General features: G+C 37.1%; 1 protein-coding gene across 6 annotated transcripts in view; it reads left to right on the top strand.

Moving 5' to 3' along the window:
* TMEM267 (transmembrane protein 267) overlaps positions 1–10,113 on the top strand; it is a 42,181-nt gene extending 32,068 nt beyond the window's left edge. For 5 of the 6 annotated variants that reach the window (XM_023216425.3, XM_023216426.2, XM_023216428.3 and 2 more), the window contains 2 exons: positions 1,298–1,683; positions 9,030–10,113. In XM_023216425.3, coding sequence (XP_023072193.1) covers positions 1,372–1,683; positions 9,030–9,365 — 648 coding nt within the window. In that variant the 5' untranslated portion in view covers positions 1,298–1,371 and the 3' untranslated portion in view covers positions 9,366–10,113. The remainder of the gene's footprint in view (positions 1–1,297; positions 1,684–9,029) is intronic. The other variant, XM_023216430.3, reaches the window with a different exon arrangement.
* The last annotated feature ends 6,533 nt before the right edge of the window (positions 10,114–16,646 follow it).

The raw sequence follows: 16,646 nt of genomic DNA, 5'->3' as shown, positions 1-16,646 counted from the left end.
CTCAGCCTCTCAAGTAGCTGGGACTACAGCCATGCGCCACCACGCCTGGCTAATTTTTTGTTATTTGTAGAAACAGTGTCTCCCTATGTTGCCCAGGTTGGTCTCGAGCTCCTGGCCTCAAGCGATCCTCCTACTTCAGCCTCCTAAAGTATTGGGATTACAGGTGTAAGCCACTGTGCCCAGCCTACTGTAGCTTTATAATAAAACTTAAAATAAGATGGTATAAGTAGTCCTCCAACTTAGTTTCTATTTTTCAAACTTGTTTGATTCTTCTAGGTCCTCTGCAGTTTTCAAATATATATAATGAGCTATGCATAGTTTTTATTACAGAACAGAAGTTGATTCATTACGAATAAATCAGTTATTCTTTAGTCTCAGGATTAAAACAAAACAATGTAAAAGAAAAAACTTCATGTGTCACACTTTAGGTAGACAGATATTTTCTAGCTAGGTAAATAATGTCAATATTCTGTGCCACATGAGAACTCAGCATAGAATTATGATTGCATTTTTATATCAGTTAAGGTCATTTGGTTCAAGGCAACAGAAATGAAATGGGGATTTATTGGGAAAATGCTGGGATAGCTCATCGAAGTGGAGGGTGAGCTGCAAGATCCAGGGTAGCTCTGAGAACCTTTCGACATTCAACGTAAGTACTCACTGTCTTCATGATTCTATTAGCCTTTCTCCTTTGTGTCTCTCTGAGATTTTGTTTTCCTAGGCTATTTCATGTAGTGGAGTCCATGGCCTCCAAGAAGAGGAACTTTCTCTACCAGCTCCACTAAGAAAAATTTTGGAAAGGAATCTGATTGGCTCAGCCTGGGCCACTTTCATTACTAAATTAGTCACCTGTATTAGGGAAATGGAAAACTCTAATTGGTGAGCTCTGGAGTTTAATGTGAGAAAGTTTTCCCAAACGAAGGGATTACTGTTGTCAGAAGTATGGAAAGTGGTTGTTGGGTACACAAACCCAATGGATATTCACTACCATGTACTACACACAGCTGAGAGAGAGAACTATTTGATGACTTCAAGCAATAGATTGCAGTTGGTGGGCTTTCTGAAATTCTCCTTGATACATCCCTGTTTTTCCTAAAAAAAAAAAACAAACCAAACAAACAAAAAAAACTAATCTATTCTCCTTAGGCTATGTGGCATATCATATATAACATGTAAAAGTTGCCAGTATTTACATCTTGGTTTTATATGTGAGAAATTATTGCTGATACTGTTTTGTTTAAATATTATATGGCAGTCCATAATCTTCATTCATATTTTTCTCTACTTTCTCCTTTAGGGTGCTGGAAATGTAAACAAGAATAGACTGTTCATTCCTGATGGCTTTTAGTCTATACTAACATATTGTTTGTCATGGCATCTGAGACTGAAAAGACCCATGCTTTACTGCAGACTTGTAGCACTGAATCTCTTATTTCCAGCCTTGGTCTGGGGGTATTTTGCCTCATAGCTGACAGACTTCTTCAGTTTTCTACAATTCAGCAAAATGACTGGCTTCGTGCTCTCTCAGATAATGCCGTACATTGTGTAATTGGCATGTGGTCATGGGCAGTAGTCATTGGAATAAAGAAGAAGACTGACTTCGGAGAAATCATTTTAGCTGGATTTTTAGCCTCTGTTATTGATGTCGACCACTTTTTTCTAGCTGGATCCATGTCTTTAAAGGTAAAAAGCATAGGCTTAATTTTTCTGGTATTTAATTTCCTTAGCACTGTTTTGCTGATCTTTACAGCACCATTTAGAACTAGAGAGGATTTGTCTTAAAATAGGAAACACATTCATTTAACCTTTTTGATCACTTAGTACTTCCCTAAAGATGCACACAAATACGTTGCTAATCAAATTATTTGCCATCACAAACTGCTGTGGATTCACATAGAGCAAAGACCCATGAACTGTATGTACCTAAAGAATTCAGTGCTGGCTTACAGAGGATGTGTTTAGCCAGGTCTTGAAGAAAGTATTAGCAAACCGGTTTAAATTAACAGGGGTCATTCTCAAGGCTGTCCTAGTTCTTTTTGTATCAGTGTACTTTCTTCAGGAGCACACTTAATATTTCCCCCTTATTCTTTATGTTTTACAGTTAGTATGCAGCTCGTAAGTACTCCATAAAAGTTGAATAGCTTTAAGATGATTCCCAGTCCTGAGGAATGACTTGAACAGATTAATTCCCCCAGTCCCTTTTGGGGCCAAAGGCATGTATTTCAATTGGACTGGATAGAACACCGTCCCTTGTGGAGAAATTGAGGAATTTCATTGAGGCATTCAGAAGTTTAGTTATATAGCTCACAAATGAACTAAACTTAAATGTTGGTTCAGATAATATTTTCTAAATGTCAGAAGATTTGCCTACATTTTATGTGTTTACAATCTATAAACATTTCAGGAAAGAAATCTAAACTCATAGAGCAAGGACTTTCTATTTCATTCACCCCTGGCCTAGAATAATGCCTGGCTTACCTAGTAGATATTCAGAAAATATGAGAAAAGTGAATGAGAAACATTCACTTTTTTCCTATTATATGTCGGGTACCAGGTATTTCTCAGAAATTGTTTCACTTATTTAGAAATTTAATCAGTAAAGAATCAGTAATTGCTAATTAAAGACAAACTTTTGTTCTATAAATAAAGTTAACATAACATTTTGTTTAAGATTGAAATAAGAAGACTTGAGTTTGAATCCTGTTTTTCTGGTGTTAGCAGAGTACTTTCTTTTTTTTTTTGTTTTATTTTAAATTTTTATGGCTTTAGGGCCACAAGCATAGTTGTATAACGTGTATGTATTGTATAGTGGCAAAGTCTGAGCTTTTAGTGTACCCATCACTCTAATGCTATACAAATAGTATTTTATCTCTCACCTCTTCTCACCCTCCCACCTCTTGGAGTCTTCAATGTCTATTATTCCACTCTGTATGTCCATGTGTACCCATTGTTTAGCTCTCGCTTACAAGTGAGAACATGTGGTTTTTTACCTTACTGTTTCTGCATCATTTCACTAAGGATAATGGCCTCCAGTTCCATCCATGTTGCTGTAAAAGACATGATTTTATTATTTTGTATGGCCAAGTAGTATTCCCTCTTGGGGTCTCCAATGTCTATTATTCTACTCTGTATGTCCATGTGTACCCCTTGTTTAGCTCTCGCTTACAAGTGAGAACACATGGTTTTTTACTTTCTGTTTCTGCATCATTTCACTAAGGATAATGGCCTCCAGTTCCATCCATAAAATCAGACACGATTTTATGATTTTTGTATGGGCAAGTAGTGTTCTATGGTGTGATTATATATCACATTTTAATCCAGTCATCCACTGATGAACACTTACGTTAATTCCATGACTTTGCTATTGTATATAGTGCTGTGATAATCATACAAGTGCATACATTTTTTATGTAATGATTTCTTTTTTTGTTGTTGTTTTTTGAGATAGGGTCTTGCTCTGATGCCCAGGCTGGAGTGCAGTGGTGTGATCACGGCTCACTGCAGCATCAACTTCTTGGGCTCAGGCGATTCTCCCACCTCAGCCTCCTGAGTATCTGGGACCATAGTTCACATGCCACCATGCCAGGCTAATTTTAAAAACATTATTTGTAGAGGCAGGGTCTCCCTATGTTGCCCAGTCTGGTCTCAAACTCTTGGGCTCAGGTGAGCCTCCTGCCTCAACCTCCCAAAGTGCTGGGATTACAGGCATGAGCCAGTGTGCCTGGCAATAATTTATTTTATATAATAACTTATTTTCCTGTTGGAAGATATTCAGTAGTGGGATTGCTGGATCAAAAGGTAGTTCTACTTTTAGTTCTTTGAGAAGTCTCATACTGTTTTCAGTAATTTATATTCCCACCAACAATGTATAAGTGTTCCCTTTTCTCTGCATCCTTGCCAAGATCTGTTGGTTTTTGACTTTTTATTAATAGCCATTCTGATGGTATGTGATGGCATCTCATTGTGGTTTTAATTGCATTTCTCTGATTATTAGTGATATGGAACATTTTTTCATGTTTGTTGGCTGCTTATTTGTTTTCTTTTGAAAAATGTCTGTTCATGTCCTTTGCCCACTTTTTGATAGGGTTGTTTTTTCTTGTTGAGTTGTTTGAGTTCCTTGTAGATTCTGGATATGAGCCCTTTGTCAAAAGAACCTTATTTTCTCCCATCCTGTAGGTTGTCTGTTTACTCTGTTGATTATTTCCTTTGCTGTACAGAAGCTCTTCAGTTTAATTAAGTTCCCTTTTCTTCTTTAAGTTTTAACTTCTTCATCTGTAATATGTGGATTATAACATTACTTACCTTGTGGGGTTGTTGTGAGGATTAAGTAAGCATGATAAGTGACATGGCCTGGTAAATATTAACAGTAAATGGTCCAGGCGTGGTGGCTCACGCCTGTAATCCCAGCAGTTTGGGAGGCTGAGGCGGGTGGATCACGAGGTCAAGAGATCAAGACCATCCTGGCCAACAAGGTGAAATCCCGTCTCTACTAAAAATACAAAAAAAAATTAGCCAGGCATAGTGGCAGGTGCCTGTAATCCCAGCTACTTGGGAGGTTGAGGCAGGAGAATTGCTTGAACCCAGGAGGTGTAGGTTGCAATGAGCTGAGATCATGCCATTGCACTCCAGCCTGGGCAAAAAGAGCAAAACTCTGTCTCAAAAAAAAAAAAAAAAAAAAAGGAAAAAGCAATAAATAAATAAAACAATAATGAAGCATTATAAAATATGTGATTCATAAATGTATTCATCTAGAATTTATTCTTTTATAATTTTTAAAAGCATTTGGGCTGCATAGCATATTTATCCTTTAATTCACTTAGAAGCACTATTGTTAAGAATATGAGCTATAGAGTTAGACAGACTCAGGATCAAATCCCAGCTATGTCACTCATTAACTGCACAGTATGGGGGAAGTGACTAGCCTCACTGCCTCAGTCTCCTCTGCTGTAAAATGCTACCTACCATATAGAGTTGTTATAAGGATCAAATGAGATAGTGCACATAAAGTACAGCATAGTGCTAGTATTAATCATTATTTTTGCATTAAGTATTAAAATATTTTACATTCACCATAAGGTGGTATGTGATTATCAGTAATAAATATCAAACCTGAATAAGTATTCATGGCAGTGATCTACTTTTACTTCTGTGATTCTATGATAATTCCATTTTCTTTCGTTATTCATCGTTTTTCTATTAATAAAAAAATCAAAGGCCAGGCACAGTGGCTCATACCTGTAACCCCAACACTGGGAGGCTAAGATGGGAGGATCGCTTGAGGTCAGGAGTTGAAGAGCAGCTTGGGCAACAGAGTAAGACTCCATCTATACAAAAAATAAAAAAACTAGCCAGGCATGGTGGTGTATGCCTATAGTTCCACCTAATCAGGAGGCTGAGGCAAGAGGAACACTTGAGCCCAGGTGTTTGAGATTACAGTGAGCTAAGATTGTGCCACTATACACCAGCCTGGGCTTTGAGACAGCAGAAGTCTCTGTCTAAAAAAAAAAAAAAAAAAAAAAAAGCTACATTGATATTTTAGAAATCAGCAAACAACAAGAATTTCCAGTTTCTTTTTTAGCAGCTATTAATATAAATAGATGTTAATTCACAAATAAGAATGTAAAGAATCAGTATGGCTGTGAATATATCCAGAGCATAACTCAACATCAGGTTATTGCTTTCTTGCAAGTAGTGATTACCATAGGCTCCTTAATCTCATCCTATTGAAAATGTTGTACTTCCTATTAAAGGTGTCGCCAGTCTTTCCAATCAGTTCTATGATTTATATTTTACTAATATGGATTATAAACTAAACCTTTATTACTATAGTACGTAAAAGTGCTTTTGTTGGGGGGAGAAATCTGATGCCAGTGTAATACTATTGCATTTGCAAGTTATTTTACCTTTTGCGTGGAGGCCTTAAAAACTGTTCTTTTATCATTATTACAGTAACAGCTCTACTAAATTGTCTTGAAGCTTAGCTTTGAGTCAGTTTTTTAAGATGGGCTCTTGTAATAGATTTGCATTTTTATTTTTAGTTTTCTTGGATCATAGCTTTAAATACTAGTTCCATTCTATTCCTTTGTTTTTCTTCTTTAGGGACTTCAATTATACATATGTTGTTTCTTTTTGCCTGTATTCTATTTCAGCCATTTTCTACCTGACTGTTTTTACTCTTTTCCTCATACTACTTTTATTTTCTTGGTTAGTTTCCTGCATTTTTTCTTTTCTTTTCTTTCTTGAGACAGAGTCTTGCTCGGTTGCCCAGTTTGGAGTGCAGTGGCGCAATCTCAGCTCACTGCAACCTCTGCCTCCTATGTTCAAGGGATTCTCATGCCTCAACCTCCTGAGTAGCTGGGATATGGTGGCATGCATCACCATACCCAGCTAATTTTTGTATTAATTTTTTCAATGTGCCTTATTAAACTTTCATTTGACCTGTTCTCCCTTGGACACATTGCAATATGGTCATTTATTAGATTGTTTTTGTTTTTTTCCATACTGAGTTTAATCAATTATTATCTTTTTTAAATCTATTTTTTTTCCATTTTTGAACTTCTGATTCAAGATTTTTTTTTATGTCCCCATATGGTTGTTTGAGATTTAATTTAGTTTGGAGTCTTGTGATACAATTTTCTTATGTTTTGTGTAGTTTTTTAAAAATTATTATTATTTTTTGTATTTGTTACTAGGAACAGGGTTCAAGAGTTTTTTTTGTGGGGGGGCGGTTGTTTTTTAGACGGAGTTTCACTCTTGTTGCCCAGGCTGGAGTGCAATGGTGTGATCTCAGCTCACTGCAACCTCCCCCTCCCAGGTTCAAGCAATTCTCCTACCTCAGCCTCCCGATTAGCTGGGATTACAGGCATGTGCCACCATACCCAGTTAATTTTGTATTTTTAGTAGAGACAGGATTTCTCCATATTGGGCAGACTGGTCTCGAACTCCTGACCTCAGGTGATCAGCCTGCCTCAGCCTCCAAAAGTGCTTGGATTACAGGTGTGAGCCATCCCACTTTGTCTGATATTTTTATTCTGTTTTCTGTTTTCCTCCTATACTAGCTTTTTACAGATTTGCTCTATTTTATCACTTTATTTACATGATTCTTTATTCTAACATATTCTTGGTTAAGGCAGTGTTGGCAAAAGGATCGATGATGAACTTAACATATTGTGGATATAGAATTTAAAAACAAAGGTGAAGACAAAAGTAGAATAATAATACAGAAATGGTACATGTTCTGATGAAGTAGAAGTAAAACAAAATGTGGAGGAGGAGGCAGGGAAAGAGGAGTGTAAAATAGACTCTTTGATGTTCAGACCATAGGTGAGAGGTAAAGAATACTAGTTTGAGGAGAGGGTCTATAGAATTCCTTGTTCAAGGGTGGTCTGATTTGACAGTGGGACAAGGTACAGTCTCTTTAATGAGTAACTTTTTTTCATGTCGTGGGAACACTGTCTGATTTTTGTTTGTTTTTTGGACAGGAAACTACATTTCTTCCTTTTACTACTTCTTTTCCTTTTCACCATCAGAGTCTCCAAAGGGTGTCTCTCCCTTTCTTACCATCGTCTCCCCCAGAATCAATACCTTTCAGAGTCTTGAAGGTCCACTTTTAAGTCCTTTCCCTGCAGTTAGTGCTCTGACCTACTAGGACACTCTTCAGTATTTTCACATTTAAACTGAACTTCCTACTGATAATTTTAGATCAACAGTATTTTCACACTTAAACTGAACTTCCTAGTGATAATTTTAGATCAATCTTAGGTTTCCCCTCTTCTCTCTTCAATATAGTTTTTCCTGACTTGGATGGAAGTGTTTGAGAGAGAACCCACTGATCTGGTGTTTATTTTAATACTTATGGATAATTTCAAATATGGGCATTCTCTGGCTCCTATTTATGCTGAGGGTTTGAGATTTTGTGTAGTTTTATTTGCCCTTCATGTTTTAAAATATTTTTAGAGGATATGTGCAGAGATTCAGATTTAGACAATCATCACTATTCTCAGCTTTATTTTTGTTTAGGGATTATCTCACTGCAAATTAGTCTTTAAAGCAGGTGGGAACAAAACCCTACTCATGAATCATTCAGGGATTAAGCCTGGAATTTTTATTGGTTCAGATATTGAGTGTATTTTTTGGTAGTGGTTTAGAAATTTACTGAAGTTTGCCGGACGTCATGGCTTACATCTGTAATCCCAGCACTTTGGGAGGCCAAGGTAGATGGATCACCTGAGTTCAGGAGTTCGAGACCAGCCTGGCCAACATGGTAAAACCCTGTCTCTACTAAAAATACAAAAATTAGCCAGGCGTGGTGGCAGGTGCCTATGATCCCAGCTACTCAGGAGGCTGAGGCTAAAGAATGTTAACCCAAGGCAGAAATTGCAGTGAGCCAAGAGTGCGACACTGCACTCCAGCCTAGGCAACTGAGCAAGACTCTAAAAAAAAAAAAAAAAAAGAAATTTACTGAAGTTTATTTAACTCAATTTTAGAATATGTATTTAAAATAATATAATTTTTCTAAATATTGTAAATAAATTCCGAAAGTGTTTATAGCTAATATAAAATGGATATAACGAAAATATTTCCCTTTTGCCTTCATTAACTAATATTTTATTTGGTTGTGAGATATTTTTTCAGTGCTCTTAAAGACCCTGGATAATTATATAAAACTTCAAATTACACAAACCATACACTTAGGATATAAATTATGTTCATATTGTGAATTTTCTAAGCAAATAATGGGACATTTAAAAAATTAATCACCACATTCCTGAGAACTTGATTTTATTTTTAATGTAAAGGATATCTTGCTCACACTTTTATAGTCTTTATATATATATATATATATGTGTGTGTGTGTGTGTGTATATATATATATATGATTTTGGTATATGTATTCTGAAGTGGCATAGAACATGTTTCTTTTGCATGTCCAATAGACTCCGGAAAATATTTTAAAATATTAAGAAGCATGTATAAAATTTTGTTTTGCTAGAAGGGAAATGATACTCGCTATTACTTTGCTCCCTCAGGCTGCTTTGACTCTTCCGCGAAGACCTTTCCTTCACTGTTCTACTGTGATACCTGTTGTAGTTCTGACCCTGAAATTTACTATGCACCTTTTCAAGCTCAAAGACTCATGGTGCTTTCTTCCTTGGATGTTATTTATATCCTGGACTTCACACCATATCCGCGATGGGATTCGTCATGGTTTGTGGATATGCCCATTTGGAAAAACTTCTCCTTTGCCATTCTGGCTTTATGTAATAATCACATCATCTTTACCTCACATCTGTTCATTCGTTATGTATTTAACAGGAACCAGACAAATGATGTCTTCAAAACATGGAGTTCGTATTGACGTCTGAGGTCACCACACGGCAGTCTTACAGAAGCAAATGGCTCAGATGATGATAATTAAGAGTAGCCAACATTAAAGTTAATTTTTAAAAACACAGTTAAGTGTTTATATTATTTAATTATTCTAATTCTGGAATCCTCTTGCTCAGGAAGCATGTACAACTTTTTTAAAAATTATACTTGTTATTATTGTACTTCTCTCTTCTATGACAACTCTAGTACAATATTAGAGTTTCATTTATTCCACAATATGTTTTTATTGTTTTTTTCTGTTTATCTGGTTTTACTAGTAGTTCTGTTAGAGTAACATCCTGTTCATTTTCTGGAAATATACCTGGAATTTAGTCCATTTCCTAGTGAAAAACAGTTCAAATTTTAGGGTAACTAATTTGTAAAGAGTTAACATTATATTTGGATCCACATTTTCTTGAGATATTGAAATAGTGAAATCGCCAAATAAATATCAATCATTTATACAAATGTATAGTTAATGCTAACATGTATTTATTTTCATATATGTTGATCCTGACTGAAATTTAATTTGCAGAATGCTTTATGAGTTATGATTGCTGGCAAAATCTTCAGAGCACTTGTGACACATCATTATAATATCCGGTAGCTAACATTAGATCTAGCTTATTATTTCAGAAGTTAATTTAGGAAATTATTAAAACATGTTGACTATAGTAACACTTTACTGAATTAGTATTTTTTTAGTATCTCTAGCCTAAAATCTCATGTGTTGTGTGTGTGTGTGTGTGTTTTTTTTTTTTTTTTTTTTTTCTTTTTTGAGACGGAGTCTCGCTCTGTCGCCCAGGCTGAAGTGCAGTGGCGCTATCTCCGCTTACTGCAAGCTCTGCCTCCCGGGTTTAGGCCATTCTCCTTCCTCAGCCTCCCGAGTAGCTGGGACTACAGGCGCCCGCCATCTTGCCCGGCTAGTTTTTTTTTTGTTTTCTTTTTGTTTTGTTTTGTTTTGTTTTTTAATAGAGATGGGGTTTCACCGTGTAGGCCAGGATGGTCTCGATCTCCTGACCTCGTGATCCACCCGTCTTGGCCTCCCAAAGTGCTGGGATTACAGGCTTGAGCCACCGCGCCCAGCCTCATGTGTTGTGTTTTAACTGTTTTGTAAAACATAGCTACATTTAATATTTGTTAATAAATAACATTAACAAAATACTGATATTTGGATCATAACCATAACATTTGAATTCATACAAAAAATAATGACCAGTAATGTCATTTCAAATGTAAATTCCTGAATGTACCACTAAAATTGTTTTAGTTGCTATCAGTTTGTTTATATACTATTCTAAAATATTTTACTAGTTAAATAATTTTTTAATCTGCCTGATACTGAAAGACAGCATATATTTTTTTCAAAATAAAGTTTTAGGAAATTTGCTTTTTCCTTTTTCTTTCAGGTTGATCTTCTATTAAAATGATTCCTGTTTATTAGAGAAGGAAAATTTAGTTACTATACATCTTATATTTGCACAGTTTATTAAAGTTAGTGCCCTAAAGTTACCTGCTTTTCTTTGTGGCATATGTGGCATCTGCTGTCTTCAGATTTTCTTACAGTTTTGTGATTTATAATGCTAGCGATTGGTGTGCCTTATTCTGTGAGGGAGGATGGAGGGTTCATAAAGCAATGCCTTATCCACAGCAGATTTTCTTGTACATTAAGTTAAACAGAATTCTGTATAAATTATTATGAAGGTTCAAGCTCTTTAGGGGAGTATTTTGTCTTGTTTTTAACAATTTGGTTGCAATCTATTATGTTTTGCAATTGACTAGATATTACAGTCTACTTATTTTTCAAGAGTAATTATTGTATAAGTTTGGTTAGTATAATGGTAAATATTATATAGTGGGGGTAAATTTGATTAGAGTTTTTTTTTTAAGCATCTGACTTCAGAAATCCGTGGAAATAAAGTCTGTATCTTGTGTAACAATTCCAGACTAAATTGCAAAACCTTTTCTACTTTTTCTTTCTTCATATTAAACAAATAAATATTATTAAAAATATAGGGCCTTATTTAAGAATGCTACATGGTGACAGGACGCAGTGGCTCACGCCTGTAATCCCAACACTTCGGGAGGCCGAGGCCAACACTTTGGGAGGCTGAGGCAGGCAGGTCACTTGCGGTCAGGAGTTCAAGACCAACCTGGCCAACATGGTGAAACCCCGTCTCTACTAAAAATACAAAAATTAACTGGGCATGCTGGTGTGCACCTGTAGTTTCAGCTACTCGGGAGGCTGAGGCAGAGAATGGCTTGAACATGGGAGGCAGAGGTTGCAGTGAGCTGAGATGGTGCCACTGCACTGCAGCCTGGGTGACAGAGGGAGACTGTCTTAAAAAATAAAAATTAAATAAATAAGAATGCTACATAGGCATTTTTTGGGTTGTCATAACTTTCCTTTATTAGAATGGGAATGCACTTTTGAACATAACTCCTTGCTTAAACAATACTGCACATTTTATGTGTGGGTTCATCTTGGTTCCTACCTCTACCATCAGAAATCTTCCTTGTCCTCTAAATCAGCAGTCCCCAGCCTTTTGGCACCAGAGCCTGGAGAGACTAGTTTGGTGGAAGACAATGTTTCCACAGATGGTAGGGGAGGGGTGGGGGTGTGGATGGTTTTGGGATGAAACAGTTCCATTTCAGATCATCAGACTTTAGATTCTCATAAGGAGCTTTCAACCTAGATCCCTCACATGCGCAGTTCACAATAGGATTCCTGCTCCTATGGGTCTCTGATGCTGCAGCTGATCTAACAGGAGGTGTAGCTCAGGTGATAATGCTCGCTCACCCACCCCTCACTTCCTGCTCTGTGGCCCAGTTCCTAACAGGCTATGGACCAGTACCTGTCCACAGCCCAGGAGTAGGGGACCCCTGCTCCAAATGGACCCCAAAATTTGTGATTGCAATGTCTGGAAAACCAGCAACCACCTCCCCATGCCTGCACTTTCTTTTTGCTTCTAGTGAAAGAATTTCTGTCAATACAACATTGTGTTTGAAAGATAGATTGTACTTTATTTGCACGTGTGCATTTTTCTCCATCTTCTAGAATAACTTCCTTCACCTACTGTTTGTCTCTTTGCTGTTTCACTGATCCAGCCTCCCAGTCTACCATTCTCTTATCTTGAGTTGTGTTATTCATGCTGGCTTCTGGACAACTTCTACCACTGAACTATGTTCTACTCATCCCCCAAGCCCAGCTTTCTTTCATGGCAGGCTTAAGAATCCCTGTGGTGGAGAATGCAACAAAGATACTCCTCAAGAAGAGCAACTCCAAGACACATAATTGCCAGATTCACCAAAGTTGAAATGAAGCAAAAAATGTTAAGGGCAGCCAGAGAGAAAGGTCGGGTTACCCACAAAGGGAAGCCCATCAGACTAACAGCGGATCTCTCAGCAGAAACTCTCCAAGCCAGAAGAGAGTGGAGGCCAATATTCAACATTCTTAAAGAAAAGAATTTTCAAACCAGAATTTCATGTTCAGCCAAATTAAGCTTCATAAGTGGAGGAGAAATAAAATCCTTTATAGACAAACACATGGTGAGAGATTCTGTCACCACCAGGCCTGCCTTACAAGAGCTCCTGAAGGAAGCACTAAATATGGAAAGGAACAAACGGTACCAGCCACTGCAAAAACATGGCAAATTGTAAAGACCCTCTATGCTAGGAAGAAACTGCATCAACTAACAAGCAAAATAACTAGCTAACATCATAATGTCAGGATCAAATTCATACATAACAATATTAACCTTAAATGCAAAGGGGCTAAATGTTCTAATTAAAAGACACAGACTGGCAACTTGGATAAAGAGTCAAGATGCATCAGTTTCCTGTATTCAGGAGACCCATCTCACATGCAGAGACACACATAGGCTCAAAATAAAGGGATGGAAGAAGATCTACCAAGCAAATGGAAAACGAAAAAAAAGCAGGGGTTGCAATCATAGTCTCTAATAAAACAGACTTTAAACTAACAAAGATCAAAAGAAACAAAGAAGGCCATTATATAATGATAAAGGAATCAATTCAAGAAGAACTAACTATCCTAAATATATATGCACCCAATATAGGAGCACCCAGATTCATAAAGCAAGTCCTTAGAGACTTACAAAGGGACTTAGATTCCGAAACAGTAGTAATGGGAGACTTTAACACCCTACTTTCAACATTAGACAGAGCAACAAGACAGAAAGTTAACAAGGATGTCCAGGAATTGAACTCAGCTCTGCACCAAGCAGGCCTAATAGACATCTACAGAACTCTCCACCGCAAATCCACAGAATATACATTTTTCTCAGCAACACTTCACACTTATTCCAAAACTGACCACATAGTTGGAAGTAAAGCACTCCTCAGCAAATGTAAAAGAACAGAAATTATAACAAACTGTCTCTCAGACCACAGTGCAATCAAACTAGAACTCAGGATTAAGAAACTCACTCAAAACCACTCAACTGCATGGAAACTGAACACCCTGCTCCTGAATGACTACTGGGTACATAACGAAATGAAGGCAGAAATAAAAATGTTCTTTGAAACCAATGAGAACAAAGACACAACATACCAGAATCTCTGGGACACATTTAAAGCAGTGTGTAGAGGGAAATTTATAGCACTAAATGCCCACAAGAGAAAGCAGGAAAGATCTAAAATTGACACCCTAACATCACAATTAAAAGAACTAGAGAAACAAGAGCAAACACATTCAAAAGCTGGTAGAAGGCAAGAAATAACTAAGATCACAGCAGAACTGAAGGAGATAGAGACACAACAAACCCTTCAAAAAATAAATGAATCCAGGAGCTGTTTTTTTGAAAAAGATCAACAAAATTGATAGACTGCTAGCAAGACTAATAAATAAGAAAAGAGAGAAGAATCAAATAGACACAATAAAAAATGATAAAGGGGATATTACCACCAACCCCACAGAAATACAAACTACCATCAGAGAATACTATAAACACCTCTATGAAAATAAACTAGAAAATCTAGAAGAAATGGCTAAATTCCTGGACACATACACCCTCCCAAGACTAAACCAGGAAGAAGTTGAATCCCTGAATAGATCAATAACAGGCTCTGAAATTGAGGCAATAATTAGTAGCCTACCAGCCAAAAAAAGTCCAGGACCAGACGGATTCACAGCTGAATTCTACCAGAGGTACAAAGAGGAGCTGGTACCATTCCTTCTGAAACTATTCCAGTCAATAGAAACAGAGGGAATCCTCCCTAATCCATTCTATGAGGCTAGCATCATCCTGATACCAAAGCCTGACAGAGATACAACAAAAAAAGAGAATTTTAGACCAATATCCCTGATGAACATCGATGCAAAAATCCTCAATAAAATGCTGGCAAACCGAATCCAGCAGCACATCAAAAAGCTTATCCACCATGATCAAGTTGGCTTCATTCCTGGGATGCAAGGCTGGTTCAACATATGCAAATCAATAAACATAATCCATCATATAAACAGAACCAAAGACAAAAACCGCATGATTATCTCAATAGATGCAGAAAAGGCCTTTGACAAAATTCAACAGCCTTTCATGCTAAAAACTCTCAATAAACTAGGCATTGATGGAACGTATCTCAAAACAGTAAGAGCTATTTATGACAAACCCACAGCCAATATCATAAAGAATGGGCAAAAGCGGAAGCATTCCCTTTGAAAACTGGCACAAGTCAGGGATGCTCTCTCTCACCACTCCTATTCAACATAGTGTTGGAAGTTCTGGCCAGGGCAATCGGGCAAGAGAAAGAAAGGGTATTCAGTTAGGAAAAAAGGAAGTCAAATTGTCCCTGTTTGCAGATGACATGATTATATATTTAGAAAACCCCACCATCATCTCAGCCCAAAATCTCCTTAAGCTAATGCAACTTCAGCAAAGTCTCAAGATACAAAATCAATGTGCAAAAATCACAAGCATTCCTATACACCAATAACCAACAAACAGAGAGTGAAATCATGAGTGAACTCCCATTCACAATTACTACAAAGAGAATAAAATACCTAGGAATCCAACTTACAAGGGATGTGAATAACCTCTTCAAGGAGAACTACAAACCACTGCTCAATGAAATAAAAGAGGACACAAACAAATGGAAGAACATTCCATGCTCATGGACAGGAAGACTCAATATCGTGAAAATGTCCATACTGCCAAAGATAATTTATAGATTCAGTGCCATCCCCATCAAGCTGCCAATGAGTTTCTTCACGCAATTGGAAAAAACTACTTTAAACTTCATATGGAGCCAAAAAAGAACCCTCATTGCCAAGACAATCCTAAGCAAAAAGAACAAAGCTGGAGGCATCATGCTACCTGACTTCAAACTACTACAAGGCTACAATAACCAAAACAGCATGGTACTGGTACCAAAACAGAGATATAGACCAATGAACAGAACAGAGCCCTCAGAAATAATACCACACATCTACAACCATCTGATCTTTGACAAAACTGACAAAAACAAGAAATGGGGAAGGATTCCCTATTTAATAAATGATGCTGGGAAGACTGGCTAGCCGTAAGTAGAAAGCTGAAACTGGATCCCTTCCTTACACCTTATACAAAAATTAATTCAAGATGGATTAAAGACTTAAATGTTAGACCTAAAACCATAAAAACCCTAGAAGAAAACGTAGACAATACCATTGAGGCCATAGGGATGGGCAAGGACTTCATTACTAAAATACCAAAAGCAATGACAACAAAAGCCAAAATTGGCAAATGGGATCTAATTAAACTAAAGAAATTCTGCCCAGCAAAAGAAACTACCATAACAGTGAGCAGACAACCTACAGAATGGGAGAAAAATTTTTACAATCTACCCATCTGACAAAGGACTAATATCCAGAATCTACAAAGAACTTAAACAAATTTACAAGAAAAAATCAACCCCATTAAAAAGTGGACAAAGGATATGAACAGACACTTTTCAAAAGAAGATATTTATGCAGCCAACGGGCACATGAAAAAATGCTCATCATCACTGGCCATCAGAGAAATGCAAATGAAAACCACAATGAGGTACCATCTCACACCAGTTAGAGTGGCAATCATTAAAAAGTCGGGAAACAACAGGTGCTGGTGAGGATGTGGAGAAATAGGAACACTTTTATACTGTTGGTGGGACTATAAACTAATTCAGCCATTGTGGAAAACAGTGTGGCGATTCCTCAAGGATCTAGAACTAGAAATACCATTTGACCCACCCATCCCATTACTGAGCATGTACTCAAAGGCTTATAAATCATGCTGCTA

The sequence above is a fragment of the Piliocolobus tephrosceles genome, chromosome 4 (assembly GCF_002776525.5).
Source record: "Piliocolobus tephrosceles isolate RC106 chromosome 4, ASM277652v3, whole genome shotgun sequence".
In the NCBI taxonomy this organism is placed as follows: Eukaryota; Metazoa; Chordata; class Mammalia; order Primates; family Cercopithecidae; genus Piliocolobus; species Piliocolobus tephrosceles.
Note: the sequence above shows the minus strand (reverse complement) of the source record. Positions and strands in the feature narration are given on the sequence as shown.